This window comes from Glycine soja, chromosome 11 (genome assembly GCF_004193775.1).
Source record: "Glycine soja cultivar W05 chromosome 11, ASM419377v2, whole genome shotgun sequence".
NCBI classification, from domain to species: domain Eukaryota; kingdom Viridiplantae; phylum Streptophyta; class Magnoliopsida; order Fabales; family Fabaceae; genus Glycine; species Glycine soja.
The window spans coordinates 37,552,868-37,574,622 of NC_041012.1; the positions used below are offsets into that span (position 1 = coordinate 37,552,868).

The 21,755-nt window shown below is 28.7% G+C and overlaps 1 protein-coding gene across 4 annotated transcripts; it reads left to right on the plus strand.

Annotated features, from left to right (window-relative positions):
• The first annotated feature begins 12,656 nt into the window (after nucleotides 1-12,656).
• On the plus strand, nucleotides 12,657-19,667 carry LOC114373624. Of its 4 annotated transcripts, none has more exons than XM_028331125.1 (16): nucleotides 12,657-12,808; nucleotides 13,810-13,911; nucleotides 14,037-14,144; nucleotides 14,564-14,599; nucleotides 14,806-14,916; nucleotides 15,087-15,170; nucleotides 15,244-15,362; nucleotides 15,962-16,063; nucleotides 16,582-16,698; nucleotides 16,777-16,842; nucleotides 17,106-17,172; nucleotides 18,075-18,128; nucleotides 18,325-18,417; nucleotides 19,034-19,060; nucleotides 19,144-19,179; nucleotides 19,340-19,667. In XM_028331125.1, the coding sequence occupies exons 2-16, from the start codon at nucleotides 13,909-13,911 to the stop codon at nucleotides 19,481-19,483; spliced, it is 1,167 nt and encodes a 388-aa protein (XP_028186926.1). In that variant the 5' UTR covers nucleotides 12,657-12,808; nucleotides 13,810-13,908; the 3' UTR covers nucleotides 19,484-19,667. The 4 variants fall into 4 exon arrangements, with proteins under 4 accessions (XP_028186926.1, XP_028186927.1, XP_028186928.1 ...); XM_028331126.1 differs by having other exon boundaries at nucleotides 12,668-13,041; XM_028331127.1 differs by having other exon boundaries at nucleotides 12,668-12,876.
• Nucleotides 19,668-21,755: the final 2,088 nt, after the last annotated feature.

Sequence of the window (21,755 nt, forward strand, 5' to 3'; positions counted from 1 at the left end):
ATTATAACAAATTGTAATTTAATTACTATTATCGGGAAATTAAAAGAATGTATTTAATGTACTAATTGTAATTATTATTACCAAGTTAGGTTACTAAATAGTTAAGTAATTAAAGAATGCCTATTAATTAATAAATAATAAATAACAAAGATTACGGAAATAGTAAAAGTCATGCATTTAATGTACCAATTGTACTTATTATTAGCAAGTTAGGTTACTACCTATTGATAAATTTAGTAGTATGCATTTCTGGGATGCGATGTGTATCAGAATCTTTGGTAAGACTGTCAAAGAATGTCGCCATGAGTTTATTGCAGTATATTCTCTAACTTACACTCATCGATTAAATTACATTGTATATTTATAATGCATTTAAATTGTTCTTTAATTCGTAGGGTGGTGACAAGATCAAGGTGTTTTCTCCATGTGTGGATGAAATGTTGGGTAAGACCTGGGTTGTCAAGTTCAAGTAGTGTTTGTAGATGCAACAATCATTTGTGTTGAATGTTAGGAAAGAGGACCATCATATCCACACGTTGACATCCACACTTGGTTTATAGGTAATAATCAATTAACCCTATGAGTGTATCACCTAAGGGAAGTCAGGAGTTGTTGGTACTAAAACTTCATCACATGATTACCATCCTACGGTGGGTATTTTTTTACGACATATTTTTAAGTATGCAATCAAAAAATTACTTTAAATGACATTCGTGTTTGCTAATAATATTTTTAATGGTTACACAGCCTTCATTGTCACGGTCAGCTGATTACGATCCTGAAAAGATTGTCTTTGTCACTCCTGCCAAAAGAATGAGTGGTGAATTAGATTATGATGAATACACACAATATGAGCTATCAACGAACTAGCATGTGAAAGCTAAGTAATCAACTGTTATTTTATTGTTATATTGTAATTGTTTTAATTGTCTATGTTTTCTTTTACATGTGGTTTATCATTTTCAATGTACCATATAGGTCCAAATGATCATGTGTTTTGTGATCTAGAACAACATCAATTACCCATGATCTATGAACACTCAATTGTATCAATAGTAATTGGTACCCTTAAAATCAATTACATTAATGTTTCCATCTAATAACTATAGTTTATATCATTAAGATGATAATGCACAATATAATAATGACAAAAACATTATTTTAGAATTGGAAACAGATAAGATATAAATAAAATTTACCAAGCATGACCAAACTTTACTGTCTTTTTTAATTTAAAATCAAAGCACAAAGAACAATGTTTTTTATCATTTGTTTTTAAGGTAATTATTTATTATTTATGCATGTTTCGGAAACGTGCATTCTATTTACATTTTTGTAATCGAGTCAAATTTGTGGGGACAATTTGTTCAATGCAATTTATGTCTTTTTATAATCTTACGGAACTTGCTTGGACCATTAATTTTAAATTAATTTGTCACAAATATTTTTCAAAAAAAAAAACTCTTACACTTTACGGAAGAACTTCTTCTATAAAAAGAAAAAAACTCTTACGGAAGAACTTCTTCCGCAAATTTTTACAAAAGACCTTTTTTGTAAGATTCTTACGGGAGAGGTTCTTTCATAAAAAAAAAACCTTATGGAAGAACCTCTTCTGTAAGAATCTTACGAAACGTAAAAAAAAACTTTTACCGAAAAACTTTTTCTATAAAATTCTTATGGAAGAATTTCTTCCATAAGAGTTACGAAACTCTTACGGAGTTCTTTCATAAAAAAAAAAAACCTCTTCTATAAGAATTTTACGAAAGAGATTCTTTCATAAAAAAAAAATTCTTATCGAAAAACTTTTTCTATAAGATTCTTATGGAAGAATTTTTTCCATAAGAGTTACGAAACTCTTACGGAAGAAATTTTTCCTTAAGAGTGAAGGACAAAATTTAAAAAATGAGAAATTGTAAGATACACCAGTAATATTGTTGAGTGCACCTAACAACACCCTTCATAGACTAAGGTTACTTCAAAGTACATGTTGCATCTCTTATTAAATTTTGAAAAGTCTAATCCCTAGAATGTAATGAGAGATGTCGAATGTAATTTTAAGATTAATTATTTATTATAACTATTAAATTTTAAGAAAATAAATAATGAAAATGTACAGTAATTCTATGAAATAACAGTGTTTAATTCGTCGTGTTGCTAAGAATGGAAACCCTATTAAAAGTTCACGCTCTTAGGATTAGAATTCAAAAGCTACTAGGGCCACATGATAAGGGGGAAATATCTTCAATATGCCTTATAAGATAATTTTATTGTCTCTGAACGTAACTCAAGACCCTGACCAGACATAAACAGAGCAAGAAAGAAAGAGACCGATTATGGGTCTGATTAAAATTTGCAATAATATAAACAAACCACCCGAGAATCATTTATACAAACGAAAGTTTCAGTTAAAGTGGAGCTTTGAGAAAATGGGAAAGTTGTTGTGTGTGTGTCAAATATGTAAATAAGAAAAAGCAGCAAACTAGCTAACGGTTTCAGTTAAATTGTGCATATAATTTTAGGAATCTTAACTATTGTATCTCTCCACCATAGAAAAGAGTTTGAGATATTTTCTTTGTTTGATCTTTCTATTAAGAAATCACTTGAACAAGCAAACTTGATCATATCTTATTAACAACTTAACAACCTCCAACGAATTAACAATTTTTTAAGATTAATCACTCTCTGTGGCAGGTTTTCAGGCAACATTATACCTCCCATTAGCTGAACTACCCTCACTAATCACCGGCCAATTATATGTTGTTGATTAAAAAGCATTTGCTACACTTTGTTTTTCTGTGACAGAAATCTTTGCTACACTAATCTGACGCAAATGAATAATTGAGGTAGCTACATACGCAAGTCATAAATCTAAATTTTGAGCAATTAATTAATAGAAACAAAAAAGAATGAAAAGAAGTCAAACCTAAAACTTACATATGCACTTAAATAGCTATTTATATTTGAGTTTAATGGTCAAATGTTATCATTCAATCACAAATCTTCATTGATATAGCTTTTAAAAAATTTATCCTAAAAATCAATAAATATATGATAGATAATAAGTTATGATTAAATAATAATAAAAATTATTTTACATTTCAGTCTAACATATATTTTTTTTAATTGTTTGTCTAATGAAATCATTTGAATTATATTGTTCTTTTAGTATTTCGTGTCTATACATTCGCTTAATTAAACAATCTAGTTCCGGAGTGCATGCAATTTATTTATTTTGATCAAATAGACCACGAATGAAATAACCAAGGAAAGCATGGTCTGCGTATTATATAATAATCGCCATGTTTTAGTTGTTAGCATTCCCGAAATCACGGGGTGTTGGTTTGGAGATGGACAAACAAGTTGTTATTATAATAGGCACACGTTCACATGTTCACATTACAATTATACTAAGCACTATACTTGCGACCAATAGACAGTAGTGAGTGAATGTCGTACTTTAACGAAGTGATTGTGCAGACATGACTTATTATTGCTTGAGATTAAAGGTTGAATTATTGGAATACTAGTTTGATTCTTAATAAAATAATTATTTATTTATTTTTAAATTTTGAATTAATCAAATTCTTTTTTATGAATTGAATAATTAAGATAAAAAATACCTAGTTATTAACTACAAGATAGTAACAATTAAAATGATTAAAAGGAAAAAAGAATAGAGGAAAATATACTCACACCTTTTTTCTCATATTACACTTCATTATTTTTCTTCTTCTTCTATTAACGTTTAACTAACGTCAATTGAAATATGTAAACAGATGAAATTGTCTTAACATTTTTGTTACACTTGCATCTCCTTTTTTTTTCTTTCAAATTACATCCAATATTCCTCTCTTTTTTACATTTTTTTTACCCCTTTTGTTAACGTTGTTGACTAACGTCAATTGAAATGTGAGTAGATGAAAATGTCTTAACGTCTTTATTAAATACTCAATAATAAATTAACAATTGATCATCTAAATGGATATTTCTTAAGACAATATCAGTTTTTTCTTTTAATATTTAATTTTTACTTTATTGTTGCTAACACTTGAAGAATATGTAACTTTTGATTGAGACATTATATCAAACACTTAGTCATCAAAAATAAATATTTCAAAGAAAAGAGTTAAAAACACAAATATATGAACAAAACACTAAAATTTGAAGCAAAAGACCATATTCAATCCACATCGTTGCTTTATTAAAAAATGACTTAGAAAATGCAGCTTACTACATCGGTGCATACATCAGCACCGATGTAGACAATAAGGGATCAACAACGTTTCTTAATTAAAAAATGATGTAGAAACTAGTCTTACTACATCGGTGCCTACGTTAGCACCGATGTAGAAAATAGGGGATCAACAACGTTTCTTATTCAAAAAACGATGTAGAAACTAGTCTTACTACAATATTTCTTAATTAAAAAGGATGTAGAAACTAGTCTTACTACAATGTTTCTTAATTAAAAAACGATGTAGAAACTAAGCTTGTTGACTTAGAAACTAGTCTTACTACAACATTTCTTAATTAAAAAAGGATGTAGAAACTAGTCTTACTACAACGTTTCTTAATTAAAAAACGATGTAGAAACTAGTCTTACTACAATATTTCTTAATTAAAAAATGATGTAGAAACTAAGCTTGTTAACTTCAACGGCGTATTTCTGACTAAGGTTTCTACATCGGTCAATAATATAGCACCGATTTAGGAAAAAAAAAACAGCGTACTACAACGTTTGTTTATGGACCGTTGTTAAAATTTTTAAGTTTCAATATTATTATAATAAAAAACGATCAAGTACCGTTGTTGAATCACGATTTTGACCAATGTAGAATACGCATTTTCTAGTAGTGACACGTCTAACAAAAACATAACAACCAAACAACTCAACATGTACTAAAAAAAATTGAACTTAAAAAAAGAAAAATAAGAAAAAAGAATATTAACACATGCATACCAATAAAATGAATTTACGTCTAAAAAGAAAAAAATTGAGTTCACTAATATAAATATAAAGTGTAATTTACTCAAAACACTAATATAAGGAAGGGTACAGCTGAGGATAATTTAGCAGCCGCCGATAGCTAAAGACAACTAAGTATTTATTTTGCAAATTGCTATAATACTACACTTCAATGTTGTGATCTTGTAATAAATGCAACTATTTCTATTAAGATGGTTAAAAAATTATATAAGATGGTGTTAAACATTTGTATATTACTATAACTTATAATTTTTATTTTAAATAAGGAGATGTTTACACATAGATTAACAATACTTATTAATTAGCATCAATTAGGGTTCTTTTAGGAAAAAAAATCAATGAATTTTAAGTATATTGTTTCCGTTTTATCTTTTTTATTGTCTTAGATTAGGTAAATTAGAATAGCCATAATTTTAGCTTTGTAACAATTTCAGTGATGAAACTTAATAACCACTTTAGGTGCATGGGATAGAGAATCTAGTAATTTAAAATTAACTGAATACTATTAGTAATAAATATCAACTCTAGACAAGAGGCAGGAGTAGTGTGAGTGCAAGACTCAAATATTGAGTGCTATTTGGGACACTTGTTATATAAGTTGTTCAGTGTCTGCTTGTTAAATTTTAGTATAACTATTTCAATGAAATTGATTTTAATCCATTAATTAAATAATAAAATTTAGACGTGTCTAAAATAATCTATTAGATGTAGATTTTATATCAAGATGTGTTATGAGATGATATAGCACAGGACATAATTAACACGACTACTGTCACATTCACTCATTACAGTCTCGTTGATGCTCCAAATTAAAGATGAAAATATTGGTCAAATGGGCATCGCACATAAACAAAGGTTCAACACTGCACTGTGTGCTGCGCATGGTGGTCCGGGGATAGTAATAGTGCATTGTTTTTAGGCCCGAGGTATCTCAAGATAGGTGGTTTTCCTTTTACTCTTTTTTCTTTTTGCTAAAATATATACATCATCCCCTAATTGATTTTTTAATTCTAAATTAATGCTCTAACATTTTAAAGTTATAAAATGATTCCCTTATTTAATTAATGACATGTTAATTCTTTTAAAAAGTTTGTCATTTTTTATTTTAAGACATGATTTTAAACCTTTTATTAGATAAATCAAGATATTAAATTTGTCTCATTAAATTTGTCTACAAAACAACTTTGAAACAAAAAGAGTCATAAACTTAGTAGAAATTACATGAAAAGTAAGTTTCATCAGCAATAAAAAAACAAATGATATTATATATATTTTTTCAATTATTCATGGGATCTATTTTTCATGTAATTTTTATCTTATTTAGGTTCCTTTATGGTTGTTACATTAGTTGGTTCTCATAATTTTCATGTTAATAAATTTAATGAGATAAGTTTAATGTTTTGAATCAATAAAAAAAGTTTAAAAATCAAAATTATACCCAAAAATTACAAACAATAGGTTTTTTGAAAGGACTAACATGTGAGGGAATCATTTAAAAACTTTAAAAAATTATAAAAAAAACAAATTAAGGGATCATTAATATATTTTAACCTTATTTTTGTTTTAATAGAGATTTATGTTTCAAATGTAATGCCATCATTTGAATTACTATTGAAATTATGTTAGAGAAAGTAACTTTGTATACATATAATGCTAAGATATATGAATGGTCCTTATGCAGTAAATCTTTTTTCATTTTCTATTAAAAAAAACTAAATTTAAATTTTGAGACTTACTTCATCTTCTTGACATAGTCTTCATTTTTTAGAATTTTAATTTAATCATTTTAGAATTTGACATATTCTAAGCTTATTTAAAAAGATACTTTATAGTAAGATATTTTCAATGGACAAAAATATAAATTTTAAATAGATTAATGAAAATGATTTTTTAATAAATTAACAAGTATATAACTTCAAAATAGTGTAAGCAAAAATTACAAAATAATATTATTATTATCATTATTATTGTTATTATTATTAAATTGTTGATATTTTATAAAGTAGTCAATATTTATGTAAGCAAATATCAGTTTATTGGATAAGATATTGGAACAATATCGATTAAGGAAAGGATTATCAATATTTGCTCGTATTAAATATGTATGAAGAAATATTAGAGTGATAGCCATTTATGAAAAATAGATAATGTGATTTGAACATGTATTAAAAATGTCATTGAAAATACTAATAAAAAAGTAAATTGTATGAATTTTAATTTGTAAGAAAAAAACCAAAAACAAGACATTAGGAAAAATCATTAAAAGATATCTCATAATAAATAATATATTTAAAAATAAATTTAGCCTTCAATTCATTCAATAGTATTGTCATGTTATGTGATTCATGTAAACCTAGCATAAATCTTTTGTTGTTATTATACTTAAATAAGTCAGTATGTTAAATTTTAAAAAAATCTAAAATATAATATTTTTAACTAAATGAGTTTAGATAAGTAATCTAAAATTCTATTATATTAATATGAATAAGGATGATTTATTTAATAAGAGAATATGTGTTTGATTTTTATTATATATAAAATTTTCTTGAACGAAATTAATTCCAATGAATTGGGAAAATAAAGATAGGTAAAATTAGGTCTAACTCAAATGAAGTTATAGGCTTGCGGCGTGCATACAGATTACAGACATGCACGTCCACATAAACTAATCATTATATTAGATTAAGTATTAGTTTTAACTTTTAAGTAAAATAAATCCCCTGAGGATTCCCTCTCCTTTACACGACATATTATAAACCCTGCACCACAGCCATTCACAATACTATAATATGATTTGGTTCTGCCTCCAAAATCCCAATATGCATAGCAACTGGATCAATTGAAGGAGATGTTCAGAAAATTTAACTATAAGAAGTTAAGAAGTGAGCTTTCCTTTTTCATAAAAACAAAAACAAAAAACTGATCTTTCCTAATAGCAAAAATAACGGTGTTTGCTTCCACTTGTACGAATTGCTACTCATACATTTTATATTTTTAATACTTCTTTTACCTTTTTATTTATTTATGGAAACAGGGATAAAGTTGTTCTAAGTTACCTTACATATCTGTCATTCTTTAAAATTATGTCAGTTGCAATAATTAATACATTTAGTAATTTTATAATTTACCCATATATTTTCTTTCATACAGCACTCAATTGTGAACATAAAAAAAAATGTTTAATTTGATATTTTCCTCTTTTTTTATAATGCATTTTCTTGTTTTTTTACTGATTTTTTTTTATAAACTCCTTAAAAGAAAAAAGGAAAATAGAATTGCATTATGTATGATGGTGCTTACTTTTGAATTCTTCATTGCGATCATGCATGTGTGGATCACGAACACTTCACATGATTATGTGAGTGTGTTTAAACCATACGTTGACAATTTGTTAATTGACAATTGTGACTAAGATAAAGATCCAATATCATATATATATATAGGGTCAATTTCTAGCCGTTACTATATTATGCAAAAAAGAAAAAAAAAAGGAAGTAGAATAGCTTGAGAACTTGGAAGAGAAACAAAGAAAGAAATAAGAAAAGGAATCCCTGTTTAATAGCCTCCATTGAAGAAGAATAAGATGATCATATTTTTTTCTAATGATAAGCAAAGGGAAAATTTTTCTACTTTGATAAATCAGACTGGACAATTTTATTGGTAAGCTGGGTTCTGATTAAATTTCAGTATCGGAGGTAATATGATATTTGTATGAATAAAAATGAAAAAAAAAATAAAAAAAAAATGCTTATTCACAGAAAATAATATATTTTTGGTTATACACATTAAAAAAATATATGAAAAAGGAAAATGACAATAAACAATATTTATTGGCATAAAAATAATATAACTTAAATATTTTTTACAAAATAGTATAATTTAATTAAATATTAAATGAGTAAATTACTATATTGATACTTAAAATTATGGGATGTTATTGTCATAATAGTCCTTAAATTAAAAAAAAGTCAAATAAATTATTGAAATTAAAATTATTGTTATTTTAGTCCCTCACATGTTATAACTTTTTTTTACAGAACTATAATTATAACTCTTAAGTTTTATAATTTACTATTATTAAAGTTCCTAACAGAACTGACAGCAAAGACTAATGACTAATAAATTTTAATTTCAAAATTTTATTTTATATTTTTCTAATTTCAAATACTATTATAATAATGCTTCAAAATTCCAGAATATAAACTAATAACAAATTGTCTCGATATTAAAATCAAAAGAAAGTGCTCCTCTGCAATAATATAATACGTGCGTGTATTTATGAAACATCGTCCAGGATTGAAATTGGATCCTAAAACAAAGACCTTGACACAGACATAGTTGTAATTTTGTAATCTTGTCTTTCTTCATTAACTTAAGCAGAACAGTGTTTGTTGATCCCTTGAATTTAGCATCCTGTGGACTATAGTGGACGCCACCTCATATTTTGACCAACTAGAGGAAGGAATTAAGTTTTTTTTAATTATCATACTTAAGATTTTTGACTTACCAATTAACTTAAAGTATTATCCCAAGCTTTTTGATCATTTGAATTAATTATATGTTGGTTTGAATTTTAGTTATTCTCAAAAATTTTCGCTCATTCTTAGGAATGTATTTTACGATAATCGAAAAAAAAACCTGTTTATGGAGCACAACATATTGGTAGTGTTGGGACGTGGCTTGCACGCAACTAAACCAACTATCATCCTATGAACGTAGCAATCATGGTTGGAAATTGGTGCATATATGCTGGCCAGATAGTATTATACAATAAACAACTTTAAACCTTCATCAAATGTTTACTAGTAGCATTTTTATAACGTATTAAAATAATTTATTGACTAGGTGGCAGCAATTCATTGAACAAAGATTTTCTCCACAGCACCTAACCCAATGCTCATAAACTTTTTAAGATTCGTATTCTCTCTCTCTCTCCATGGCAAATGCTTAATTATGAATTTTGATGACTCAAACAATTGCCACTTGTCAATGCGCATTGTACTAGTATTTCTTAAGACACCAAGCATGTGTCTCAATGGAGACAATGGACCACACGTTAGTGCTCTACAAAATTTTAAGAACTTAGGATAGTCAAAGAGGATATCACATCATATTATATTGTTAGAAGGATTTGCCTGGTAGGTTAACATAATTATCGATAGTGATGAAAAAATAATCCGTCGCCACGAATATTTATATATAAAATTTTTCATAAGTAAATGATGAATACTTTAAATGAATATTTATATTTATTATTTATGGGTATATGTATTTTTTTACTCACTTATTAATTAATGAGTAAGATATAGATATTATAATACTTTATTTATAAATTTTTATTATTGGTAAAGTTATAAAAATATCATTATATATATATATAATTTATTTGTTAAACTTATGTTTTGAAATATTGTAATTTTATTTATCCTTATATTTATTTTTATGTATGCTTAAGATATACTTATTTTATGTTTAATTCTATTGTTTTAATGTTTTTTTTATTTTTGATTTTTAATTCATTAGTTTTACATGATTTTGAAAATCAATTTTTTTTATAATTTGAAATGTTCAAGATTTTTCATGAATACATGCGAATATAAAGATATTTATGAATATTTTTCAAAAGAATAACTAATGGATAAAGAACACAATTTTTCTCTAACCAACAAATAGAGTTAATCCCTATTCATGCCTGGTCCTATCCGGTCATTAACATTCCTAATTATGATTTTCATTTGTTTTAAGCAGTTTTTTTTTTTAGGAAAGTCTATTTTTCAATCACACGTTTCTAATTGTTTGAATTTTTATGCTCAAACTTTCGAAGCAATGGAGTTTTTACTTTTTAAGTAACCATGCATATATTTTTTTGAAAGGCATGACTAACCATGCTTATGAATGCTTTTATTTTATGAATTTTAATTCATTTGTATTATGCTTAATCAAATAAGTAAAATTATTCTTCATCTTATTTTTTCCTCGTGTAAGGATATTGATGCGGACCTGCTATTACGTACATGCTACGACATAAAAGCAGCTTCAACTTATTCTTAATTTTTGGAATCAGCTGGAAATTTATAGAAACATTGTCAATATTTATTTTCTTTACTATTATTCTCGTTTTCCACGCAGCATGAGAAGAAAAAATATTTTTGTACATTTTTCTTATATGTACAAATAAAAAATATTGTGAAAAAATTATAATAATTCACATATCTTACTTTATCAATTAATTATTATTTTTAATTTTTTTACAAAAGTTTGAATGCCTTTCTATTAAAATAATTAAATAATTTATAACTTTATTTTCAGTTGTAAACTTTTTAATTTGTTTATTGTTTTACATTTAATCTAATAATGACAGCACATATTCTTTTGGTTAAAAAAAACACAGCATATATTCCTAGCTTAACGATGAAAAAACAACTCTTAATTTATTTCTAAGATCTACCAACCACTACTAATAAATTTGAATTTTTATTCTTAAACTTTTTGTTTACTTTGAATCTTGATACATTATATCAAATAAAGATATATTTTTTCAATATTATTTCAATTTTAATCAATACTAATTTAATTATTTTGTGATATTATTCCAATAAAAATGATGTGTCTTAATTAAATGATCTATTTATATAATTATTTATTTTAAAAGTTTTCTATTTTTAATTTTTAAAATATAATATTCTTTTTAATAATAATATATTTTTTCTTTATAAATTTTAAGTAAATTTAAAATGGAAAACTTAGTAGCTAATAAGTATCCAATTCAAATCTTATATTAGGAGTGTTATATGTTTAATTTTTAAATAATAATTCGCTAAACTTGAGAAAATTATAAATAAATAAAAATAAAGGAAAATGTAATTGGCAAAATCAATAATAAAACACAGAGTCAATGCATTTAAGTGATAGAAATACGTAATTCCATTTATTTGAGTCACATAAATTGAAAAAATAATTTAATATTCAAACATTGACATTGTAAAATTTTTATTAAACAATAAAAAATATTATTATTGATATATTTTTATGGTAATTATTATAAAAATTAATAAATTTATTAAATATGACAATTTATAATTAGATAATATTATAATTTTTTTATATTATCAATGTATATACTACTATTATTTACAGAAAAATATTTCTTAAAAATTATTTCATTAAATAACTCCATCCGACTGAATTAATCATTGGCTTTAATTAGAATAAATAACAATAATGCTAGTACTAGTATCAAAAAAGAGAAAGCAGGGGAAGGAAAGAGAAAGGAAAATGGATGCAAAAAGTACAAGAAGAGAAATGAGGGTGTGATGGGCACCATGACACAAAAACATTTCTTATTTTAAGTGATATTACTTAATATTTCCATCATTGATATTTATAAGATCTGAATTATTAAATTTGTTTGTTTATATTTTTATTGATTGTCTTATGTATTAATTAATTTTAAAATAAAAAGCTTATCAATCATAATAACTACTTTTTTTTATTAATCTTTTGATGAATTAAATAATTAAATCTAATATAATTTAATGATATAGTAGTATTATTATGTCCCCGTGACCTATGCTGATGTAATTTTTAAGGTTTCACTTTCACAACAGTCTTTAGTTTCCTCAAAACCAAGGTTGGTACTTGCTAGCTAGCTTCCAATAATACCCCAAAATGCGAAAGCCCCTAACCCCACGCATGCATATAATCATACTTTTCTAACACTGTTCTGTTCCAACGTGCCCTTTCCTCACTCTTCCATCTTTCTCGCTCTCACCTTACTCCTCTCTCTGTTTCCCCTCTTCATTTCGATTCTTCTGCATCTGGGTATGTCCCGTGATCTTCAAAGTTTCGTCCTTTTCCACTTTTCTTGCACACCCTTTTGTTTTTCCCAGGTTCTTGTCCACCCCCATTGCCCCTTTCCTTCCTCTGTTTCGTACATTTTCTCTGCTGGGTCCAGTGATTTGATTCAGGGGAAGATCTTGAAATGTTAGAAATTTTTTCACTTTGTCTTGTCTCGGGAAAATGATGTTTCGATTTGTGACGCCAATGAAATGAAGGTTTTTGCGGTCTTTTTTATTTTATTTTATTTTGGGGTGGAAGTAAAACTTTACTCTTCTTTATGTGGCGATGCTGAATGAAAGTTTAGATGGGTTAGATCTAATTGAAAAGCTTAAGGGGTTGTTTTCTCTGTTATTTTATATGAAGATGTTAAAGAATGAGTCAATTTCTTCTTTTCACCGAAAAAGTATTTATCTTGTTTTAATATAGCAATTGGACTTTGCTTGAGAAGAATGGAGTTTTGGTTGTTTTGGCTAGCTATGGATTTCCCCCTGTTTTTTCATTGTCTTTTTCATGCGATCCTCGTGTCGGTTAAACCCAATGCATGCAGCTCTGTTTTCGTGTTCCATGAGGTGCTTATGTGTTGTATCATGTAATGCCAGTTTTGGAATTTCTTTGATATGTGTCTTTTGTTTCTGTTTTATGAGGAGGTTTGGGTGGTGCTGAAAAGTGTGTGTGGATTAAGCAACTTGTGATCATTGCCAATACTCTAAGCATGTTTCTCAAATTCACATGTATTAGCTCTTTCTTGTCACACTGCTGCATGTGCATCAATATCTCACTACCCCTTTTGTTAGTCCTCAATCTCCTACACAAAAGTGACTGTAATTATGTATATGGCATTTAGTTCTGTGCATTTTTTCTCTGTTTTGGACCTTCGGGGTTGAGTTGGCCAGTGATTAAGCTCAAGAGTCAAAAGCAATCCTTTTCCCTTTACTCCCGTGTGTTTTGTACGATGAAATGATTTCTGATACTTTCTATTGCAGCAAGCAGTTTGTGATGAAGATTGAGTAAGAAATTCATTTTTTCTATGAGGTCAATCAAATCATGGAGGTGGCCCACGAGAAAAAGGAGTTTCTTGCCTAATGGTTTGTCTTGGTTTCTTTGAAGTCATTACTTTTGATATTTCTAAGCAGAGTATCTTGTAACTAGATTTTTGTTAAGGAGTTCTGTTTGTAACTTCACTCTTTCATTGTGGATTTTCTTGGACCAGGGAAAATCAAGTTTGAAGATGACACAACTGCCTTTTATGGCGGTTGTTTGTATAGTAATGTTGTTTGTTGTGTATAGGACTCTAAAGTATCAAAGTTACCAAGAACAGGTAAGAGATTACATGTCATAACTTTTTGGGCCAAAAATGTTGATTAAATTTCTGTTCTGCATTTGGTTAGGGATCATTTACTGCTGTAGTGCTGCTTTATCCAGAGTAGTATAACAATATCCCTATTCTGGTTAGGAAATTTGTGTAGTGGTTTTGAAAAACAATAAACGATCAAACTCTTTGTTGTCATTAAGTGATATTGAAAAAGTATATCAGCATAAAACCCTATAGCCTTGTTTGAAACTTTTTTCCAGCTCCTAGTATGGACTATGGTGTACATTCAAAAGCCACTTTTTTTGGCAGGTGGGGGCTACATGGCTCAAGTTTACCTTTCTTATAAAGCACCAGTTCATGACTTTGTATTCTTGTTCTTCCTGTTCTAATTTGAAATTTACTTTGTTTTCATTTTTTATTTTCAGATAGACAAACAGTGGAATATCAGGGAAGAGGAAAAGGTATACTCTGATGCTAATCAGTTTTCTTACTCTTTCTAAATTTAAGCTTTGGTGCATTTAGAACAAAAGCTTTGCGGGTTATAGTGAATGATGGCTATGGTTGCTTGAAAATTTTGACGCACCTGCCTACTTTACAATATTAATTTGATAATGTAATTTGGATACATATTCTTTTTCATGTGGGTGCTTTTGATGCCACTGTGCAGGCATATACCGAAACTTCTGGAAACCTGAAGGGCTTACCACAAGGTATAATACAAGCTACTTCAGATCTTGAGTTAAGGCGTTTATGGTCGCCAAGTAATTTGAGGTCAAAGGTCAGCATCTTTGCAATTTTGTTTATTTTACATTGTATAGTTCTATTTAAACCGATAGATGATGGCCGGATTTGTAAACTGCAAGGGGCACACCATCAGTTATCAAAGCTGCTTCACCTGAGCTAGCTAATTTATTGCTTGCTTGCTTGGTGGTAATTATTTGATTGCAGGCTAGTGTTTACTCCAATCGCAACTTACTGGCAGTTGCAGTTGGTATTAAACAAAAGCATAATGTAGATGTGATGGTGCAAAAGGTATTTTTGATGATTCATTGGGTTATCAAAATTGTTTGAATCAGCACTCCTAATCTAATTTCATTGATTTCAGTTTCTTCCAGATAATTTCACAATTATTTTATTTCATTATGATGCCAATCTGGATGGGTGGTGGGATCTTAGTTGGAGTAGCAAGGCCATACATATAACTGCTCAAAACCAAACAAAGTGGTACATATCTAGACTGACCATATAGACTCTTTTTTCTGCCTGAAAAGCTTATATTGTTTATTGTATGTTAATTGAATGGAGTTTGCTTTAAATCTTCTCTTAAAACTAGGAATATATGGAGCATGTCATGTCTATATCACTGAAAGGATTTATTGAAAATCAAAATATCTTATGGACTTTATTGAGTCAATTAAGCTATGCAAACATCTTTAGAAGTTGGGAGAAAATTTTAGTTTCTCGCTGTCAATGTATTGAAATCAAGCTCTTTATTTAGTTTCCTTTTTCTTTTTGGGAACAGCCACTCAAATTGAATAAACATCACAGAAAAACATAACACCTCATTGAAACCATGTGAATCTTCTAGTTGTAGATGAGTTGGGTAATATGCCACTGCATGACCATGGCTGTTACGATTGCTTGGTTATGTATCCCTTTTTGGTCTGTACTGTAGTGTTTCTGTGGATACCAGACTGCTGGTTCTCTTACTTTTTGTTCCTAACATATTACATATATGTTTTTATTTAAATAATTGTGAATGTATATATTTCAAGGGCTTATTTTTTCCCAATCTATATATTAATTCCGGGGTTCTTTCTCAGGTGGTTTGCAAAAAGATTTCTACATCCAGATATAGTTTCTATTTATGATTATATCTTTCTCTGGGATGAGGATTTAGGGGTGGAACATTTTTCTCCATCAAGGTATGACTGATGGTTTTGCTGCACTTCTCTGCTGATGGTATACTTTGATATTTGATGGCCTGGTGGGCCGGTCCAGGCTTGTAAAATAGTGGCCTAAAATGAACCAGGCCAATTTGGCCTGGCTTAGCGGGCCAGGCTGGTCCTGAAAAATGTAAAAGCACTGGGCCTATTTGGTCCATTTTTTCTTAAAATTCATATAAATATAAATTGAAAAAATAGACAGATCAATTTTGGCCCAGCCAGGCCAAGAAATACATAGCCTGTAGGAGATTCGGGTCGGGCTGGGCCAGCCCATTTGACAGCTCTCACGCACAATAAGCTCTATATCATCCTTACTAAGGTCACATTTGATTACTAAGTAATCTTTGTTTGTCTGGAAAGGTAGAAAAAGTGGTAATTGGTTTGATTTATATTCATTATCTTGTTCTTCTCTTAAAGACAAGTCAATCACCTCATGACAGACTTGTGCTCTCAACAAAGAGAATGAGTTAACATGGGCACCTGTTTTTTTCTTCCAGATACATTGAAATTGTGAAGGAAGAAGGATTGGAGATATCTCAACCAGCCCTTGACCCAAATTCGACAGAGATACATCATAGAATTACAGTTAGAGCTAGGACTAAGAAAGTTCATAGGTGACTTATCATTAGAGGCAATTGATATGTACTTGCTAATCAATTTCATACTTAAGCTTTGAGTTTTTGTACATGCAGGAGAGTCTATGAACTCAGAGGCAATACTAAGTGTTCAGACGCAAGTAAAGGGCCTCCATGCACTGGGTAACTGTTACTTTCCTTGGATCTGGTTGTGCTGTGTATTTTTTCAAGATGTTGTTCATTTTGGATCTTATTCACGTGGTGTTATCATCCTTTTTTCTGCCATCTATAAGGCCGATGTTTAAATTTAACCAGTCAATGTATTGAAAATGGAACTTGACAAAATCAATTAACAGTTGCTGTTTTGGAGTTTTATGATATTTTTTTTTTGGTTGTATCTATATTCCTGTTATAAATGACACTGAAATTTCAATACAACTTGGCAGGTTTGTGGAAGGTATGGCTCCTGTTTTCTCTCGATCTGCCTGGTATTGTACTTGGCATCTTATACAGGTAATTTTCATGGTCCATACGAATTGTAAAAATTCTAACTACAGACTTTGCCTGAAATTCGTTCAAAATTATTTAAAGTTTTGTCTCCTTTAAAAAACAATTGTGTTATCTACTGTGGTGTAATGCTATAAACTGAGAGATTGATTGATAGTAAGGTAGGAGACTAGATAAAAATATGAAAGTATATTCTGTATAACTATCTCCAGATCTGGAAAATTCTTGGAATTCAAGAACTGAGAAGGAGAATCACATAAGAAGAAATAAGTAAATTACAGAATTGAGCTCCCAGCCTTAAGAGAGGCTTCTCCTCACTCGGAACCACTCTTTACAATTTTATCTTCTCTCTACTCTTTTGTGTTGTTCTTTTAATCTTTCACTACAATTACGTTAGGCTCCTCCCTCTCTCTTCCTTCCAACCTGTCGTTACTTCTTTTTCCCACTGATTAATCCCTTCATGTCCCTTGATCAGCTCTTGTTTCGACCCTTCAACGATGATGAATACTACTACTCTGCCCTGCTCCTTATTTCCATTAAAATATAATGTATTGCTTAAGCATTCTAGAATTAACTTTGGTCATGGACCTAAAATATACTTTTTTTTTGTTTTAATGAAATTCATTATTTAATATATTCAACCATTTAGTTTGTCAATGTTTTAGAATGCTTGCAAATAGGTTTTTGGAGATGAGGTTGCGGATTAACTTTCTGCCCTTTTCTAGTAATTAAAAATTAAAACTATTCTGATTCTTTGGATTTTAATATTTTATTTTGGTTGATGTCCTTGTGGAGTTTAACTTTGTCTCTTTTGTAATTTCAGTATTCAATTTGTTTTTTATTGGATTAGTTATAGATCAAAATAGTCCATAATTTTGATAACATCATTATCCTTTTCATTTTCTCAGAATGACCTTGTCCATGGATGGGGATTGGATATGAAAGTAGGATATTGTGCACAGGTGAGATTTATAAATTTTCTGGACAAGATTTTTAATTATTCATAGTTCTGGAATGCTTCATGATTTTAATTCAACTTGTATATCAATAGTTGGCTGTCATTATGCTAACTGATTTGCACTTCTTTCTTCCTCTCTTTTTAAATTCATTTACTACATGATAAGTATCATTAACAGTGAAATCAATGTCATTTTCCAGGGAGAACGCACTCAAAATGTGGGAGTTGTTGATAGTGAATTTGTTGTTCACAAGGGAATACAAACTCTGGGTGGTAGCGACGATCCAACTAAAGTATTTTGCTTCTTTCTCTCCTGTTTGAATTAATTTTGTATCCATTTGCTTCCTTGCATACAAACTGTCTTTGCTCCCCAGAAAGAGCATTAGTTTGCAAACTTCATTAAAATTTGTATATATATATTCAATGGTCACAAGCAATCCTGTATTTTTGGCCAAATCCCCATGATTATACATAGGAACAGCCCTTAGGAGCGAGCATTGTTAAGGACACATTTTTTTAACTTCCAGTTGTTTTTCAAAAGATGTTTCTGTTGCTCTATATTCATTTTGTCTGGTGAAATTTATTGGTCTGATCTCAAGCTCCACTAAAACTTGTGTCAATACTCAATAGCATGAACACATTGAGTTGATCATTAGAATATATTCAATGGCTGCAAACACTCCTATAACAACACCCTCTCCCCCCTCCCCCCTCCCTCTTCTTTCAATCATTAGCTTTGATTTTTAAGAATCTTAACCACTTCAAGCTTCCACTTTGATAAGTGATAATATATCATTATCAACAAACAACTAGGGAACACAAGAATTAACTTAATAGGATAAGTTGAATAGCAACTGGACGTCAAGAATCTGCAACAATAATTTTTCTTTTTGGTCTTTCTTTTTGCAGGTTTCAAGTCAGAAAAGGAAAACTCCGGTACAGTTTTAAATGTAATCCTGTTTCCTTTACTAACACACTCAATCCTAACTTCATTTTCTTGCATTTTGTATACCAATCAGAGACACGGTGCAGCGGCCTTTGATCAACGAGTTGAGGTGAGACTTTTTAACCGCCTTTGAATCCAAGCCTTGTATTTGATCACAAGTAACTTGCAAATGACCTTGCTACATATTTAGCTGCTTTTGAAACCAAGTATTGTAGTTATTTGTTTTGATTGCAAATGACATTGTTTACATTGCAACATGGACTAATCAGATACGAAGACAATCAACATGGGAACTTGAAGTCTTCAATGAGCGGTGGAATAGAGCTATTGCTGAGGACAAAAACTGGGTTAATCCATTCAAGAGTGATAAAAAACGCATTAGACAAAGGCAGAAAACCAACCGGTTCTCTTAACCACTTATTTTTGTCTAACCTGGTTTCATATGTTAGCCCTTCTTCATTCATAGGGCATTAGTTTTTTCATTTTTTTTTATATATAGGCTTAATTTAGTTTTTGTAGCTGAATGAATTCTCAATTCATTCAATTTTGGAACCTCAACATATTTCTTTATATTCTTTTGTTCTTTTCTTCATGTCACAAATGCTTCCCTTTCTCTTTTTTCTTTTTGCCATACGAGTCCTCTGATATTTTTTATTTGGATGTAATTATCATATTATATGCATCCTTAGTTTTATCATAAAATATATAATGAAGAAGCTTCCATTCTTGTAGTGTTTTGGTTTTGGTGGTTTAAGTTTATTAGCTAAACCATACTCACCAATGTAAATTGCTTCTTATTTTCAACAGAAGCCGAGTTGATCAAATTTTTCAAACTCTAGGTGGAATTTTGTGAGAAGACAAGCAAATTATATTGCTCAAATTCTTGTAAGGACATTAAGATTTAATGCTTGTAACCATGATTTTTATTATATCCCATCATGTATTCACTCTTTTTATATGCAATGAAATGACAGTCTTATTTCCCCTTAAATAAAATGAAAAAAAAAACAAACTGAGGCCGAGTTTGATGTTATTGCCAGTGTAGCAGCCAATTGACATTTTCTTAGACGATAAAATTGGAGATATATAATAATATTTTACAATTTGAATTCATCATTAAAAAATAATTAATGAAAAAAAATTCCATGCAAATTAAATTGGAGATATGTAATACTATTTAATCATTAATTACTTTAAAATTTTCTTTGCATGAATTTTTTTTCATTAGTTATTTTTTTACCTCAAGTTTTAAAATTTCATCATTTTATAATTAATTAATTCTTATTTTGTTTCATACTAACACTCTTTTTCTTTTAAGCTTAATTATTTATATTTATAATTTTTACTTTTTAATTTTTTTTCTTAACAATATAAGTTGTTTATATTTTTCCTCTTAAATGAAAAATATCCTTGTAATAACAGAATACGAAAGGCCGTAATCGATACGTTTGTGAGCCCGTCAGTCAAGGTTAGTGAGTGATCTATTCAAAAACAACCTGCAAATGTCTACTCTAATCTCTCAAACAACCAATTGATCCGACCGATATTATATTTGATTTTAAGATTTTGAGTTTGAGTTTTATGAAAAATATATATAATTGAGAAGATGATATTTTTATCCTGTAAAAGTGATTGATTTTCGGATGAAAACTAGCCATCAATAATGTCAGTAAATATTTTGTATTAATAACATAATTAAAAAAAATATATGATATATGATGTAGTATGTTTTTATTTCCAAGTGTTACTAGAATTCTTTGTAATGAATTTTCTCTTTTATAGAAAGTACGAAAAAGGATAACATTTTTATCCCCCTAATAAGCTCTTATATGTTATCAGGTTGCAACAAGCAACATTACCATCCCACCTAGAAAATGACATGATTTTGAATTAAAGTTCTGTTCTGGAGGATCTGAGCGAACCCAAATTTGAAATTTTGGCTTCCTCTAACAGCAAATGCCAAATACACAATTTGAAAATTTTGGCCAGTTTTCAACAACAAATACACAAGTCCTATTTGGAAAAAAAAAGATTGATTACCTTTTTCATTTTACCACGGGTAAGATACAATTGCTTAAAAAAAATAAAAAACACTTGATTACCTGCCTTTGTCGTGAAATGCGGTTCTGTTTTTAGGATGATATTACCTGCCAAATATAAATGAACCACAACACCAACCACTAATCCATCCAATTAATATTTGAATTTTCTATTATCAAATATAAATGTAAAAAATAACAATATCAATAACTTGGAGCAGCTCCTATCCAATTCTATTATTAATAGTTGAATTTTCTTATAATTGAGTTAGTTGGAATACTATTAGAACAAATGAGTTCTTAAAAAAATTGCTTATGTAAGCAATTTAAAAATAAAATCCACTAAAAATAAGTTTAAAATTCAAGTTAGATTCTATTATTAGAATGAAAATGGCAAATATTCTGAAATCTTATATGACACCAAATATCCATTAAAAAAGATTAAAACCTCAAATTGAGTTCATGTATTAAAAATAGTCATACATACTATTGCATATTTTTTATATTATATTAAAAAATATTATGAGTTTAATTTAATACTTTATAAGTATATATTCTTATATTGTAAAAAATAATAATTTAAATATATATTTTAATTAATTATTATAAAAACAGTAAATTTATCATACATAAAACTATCTAATTA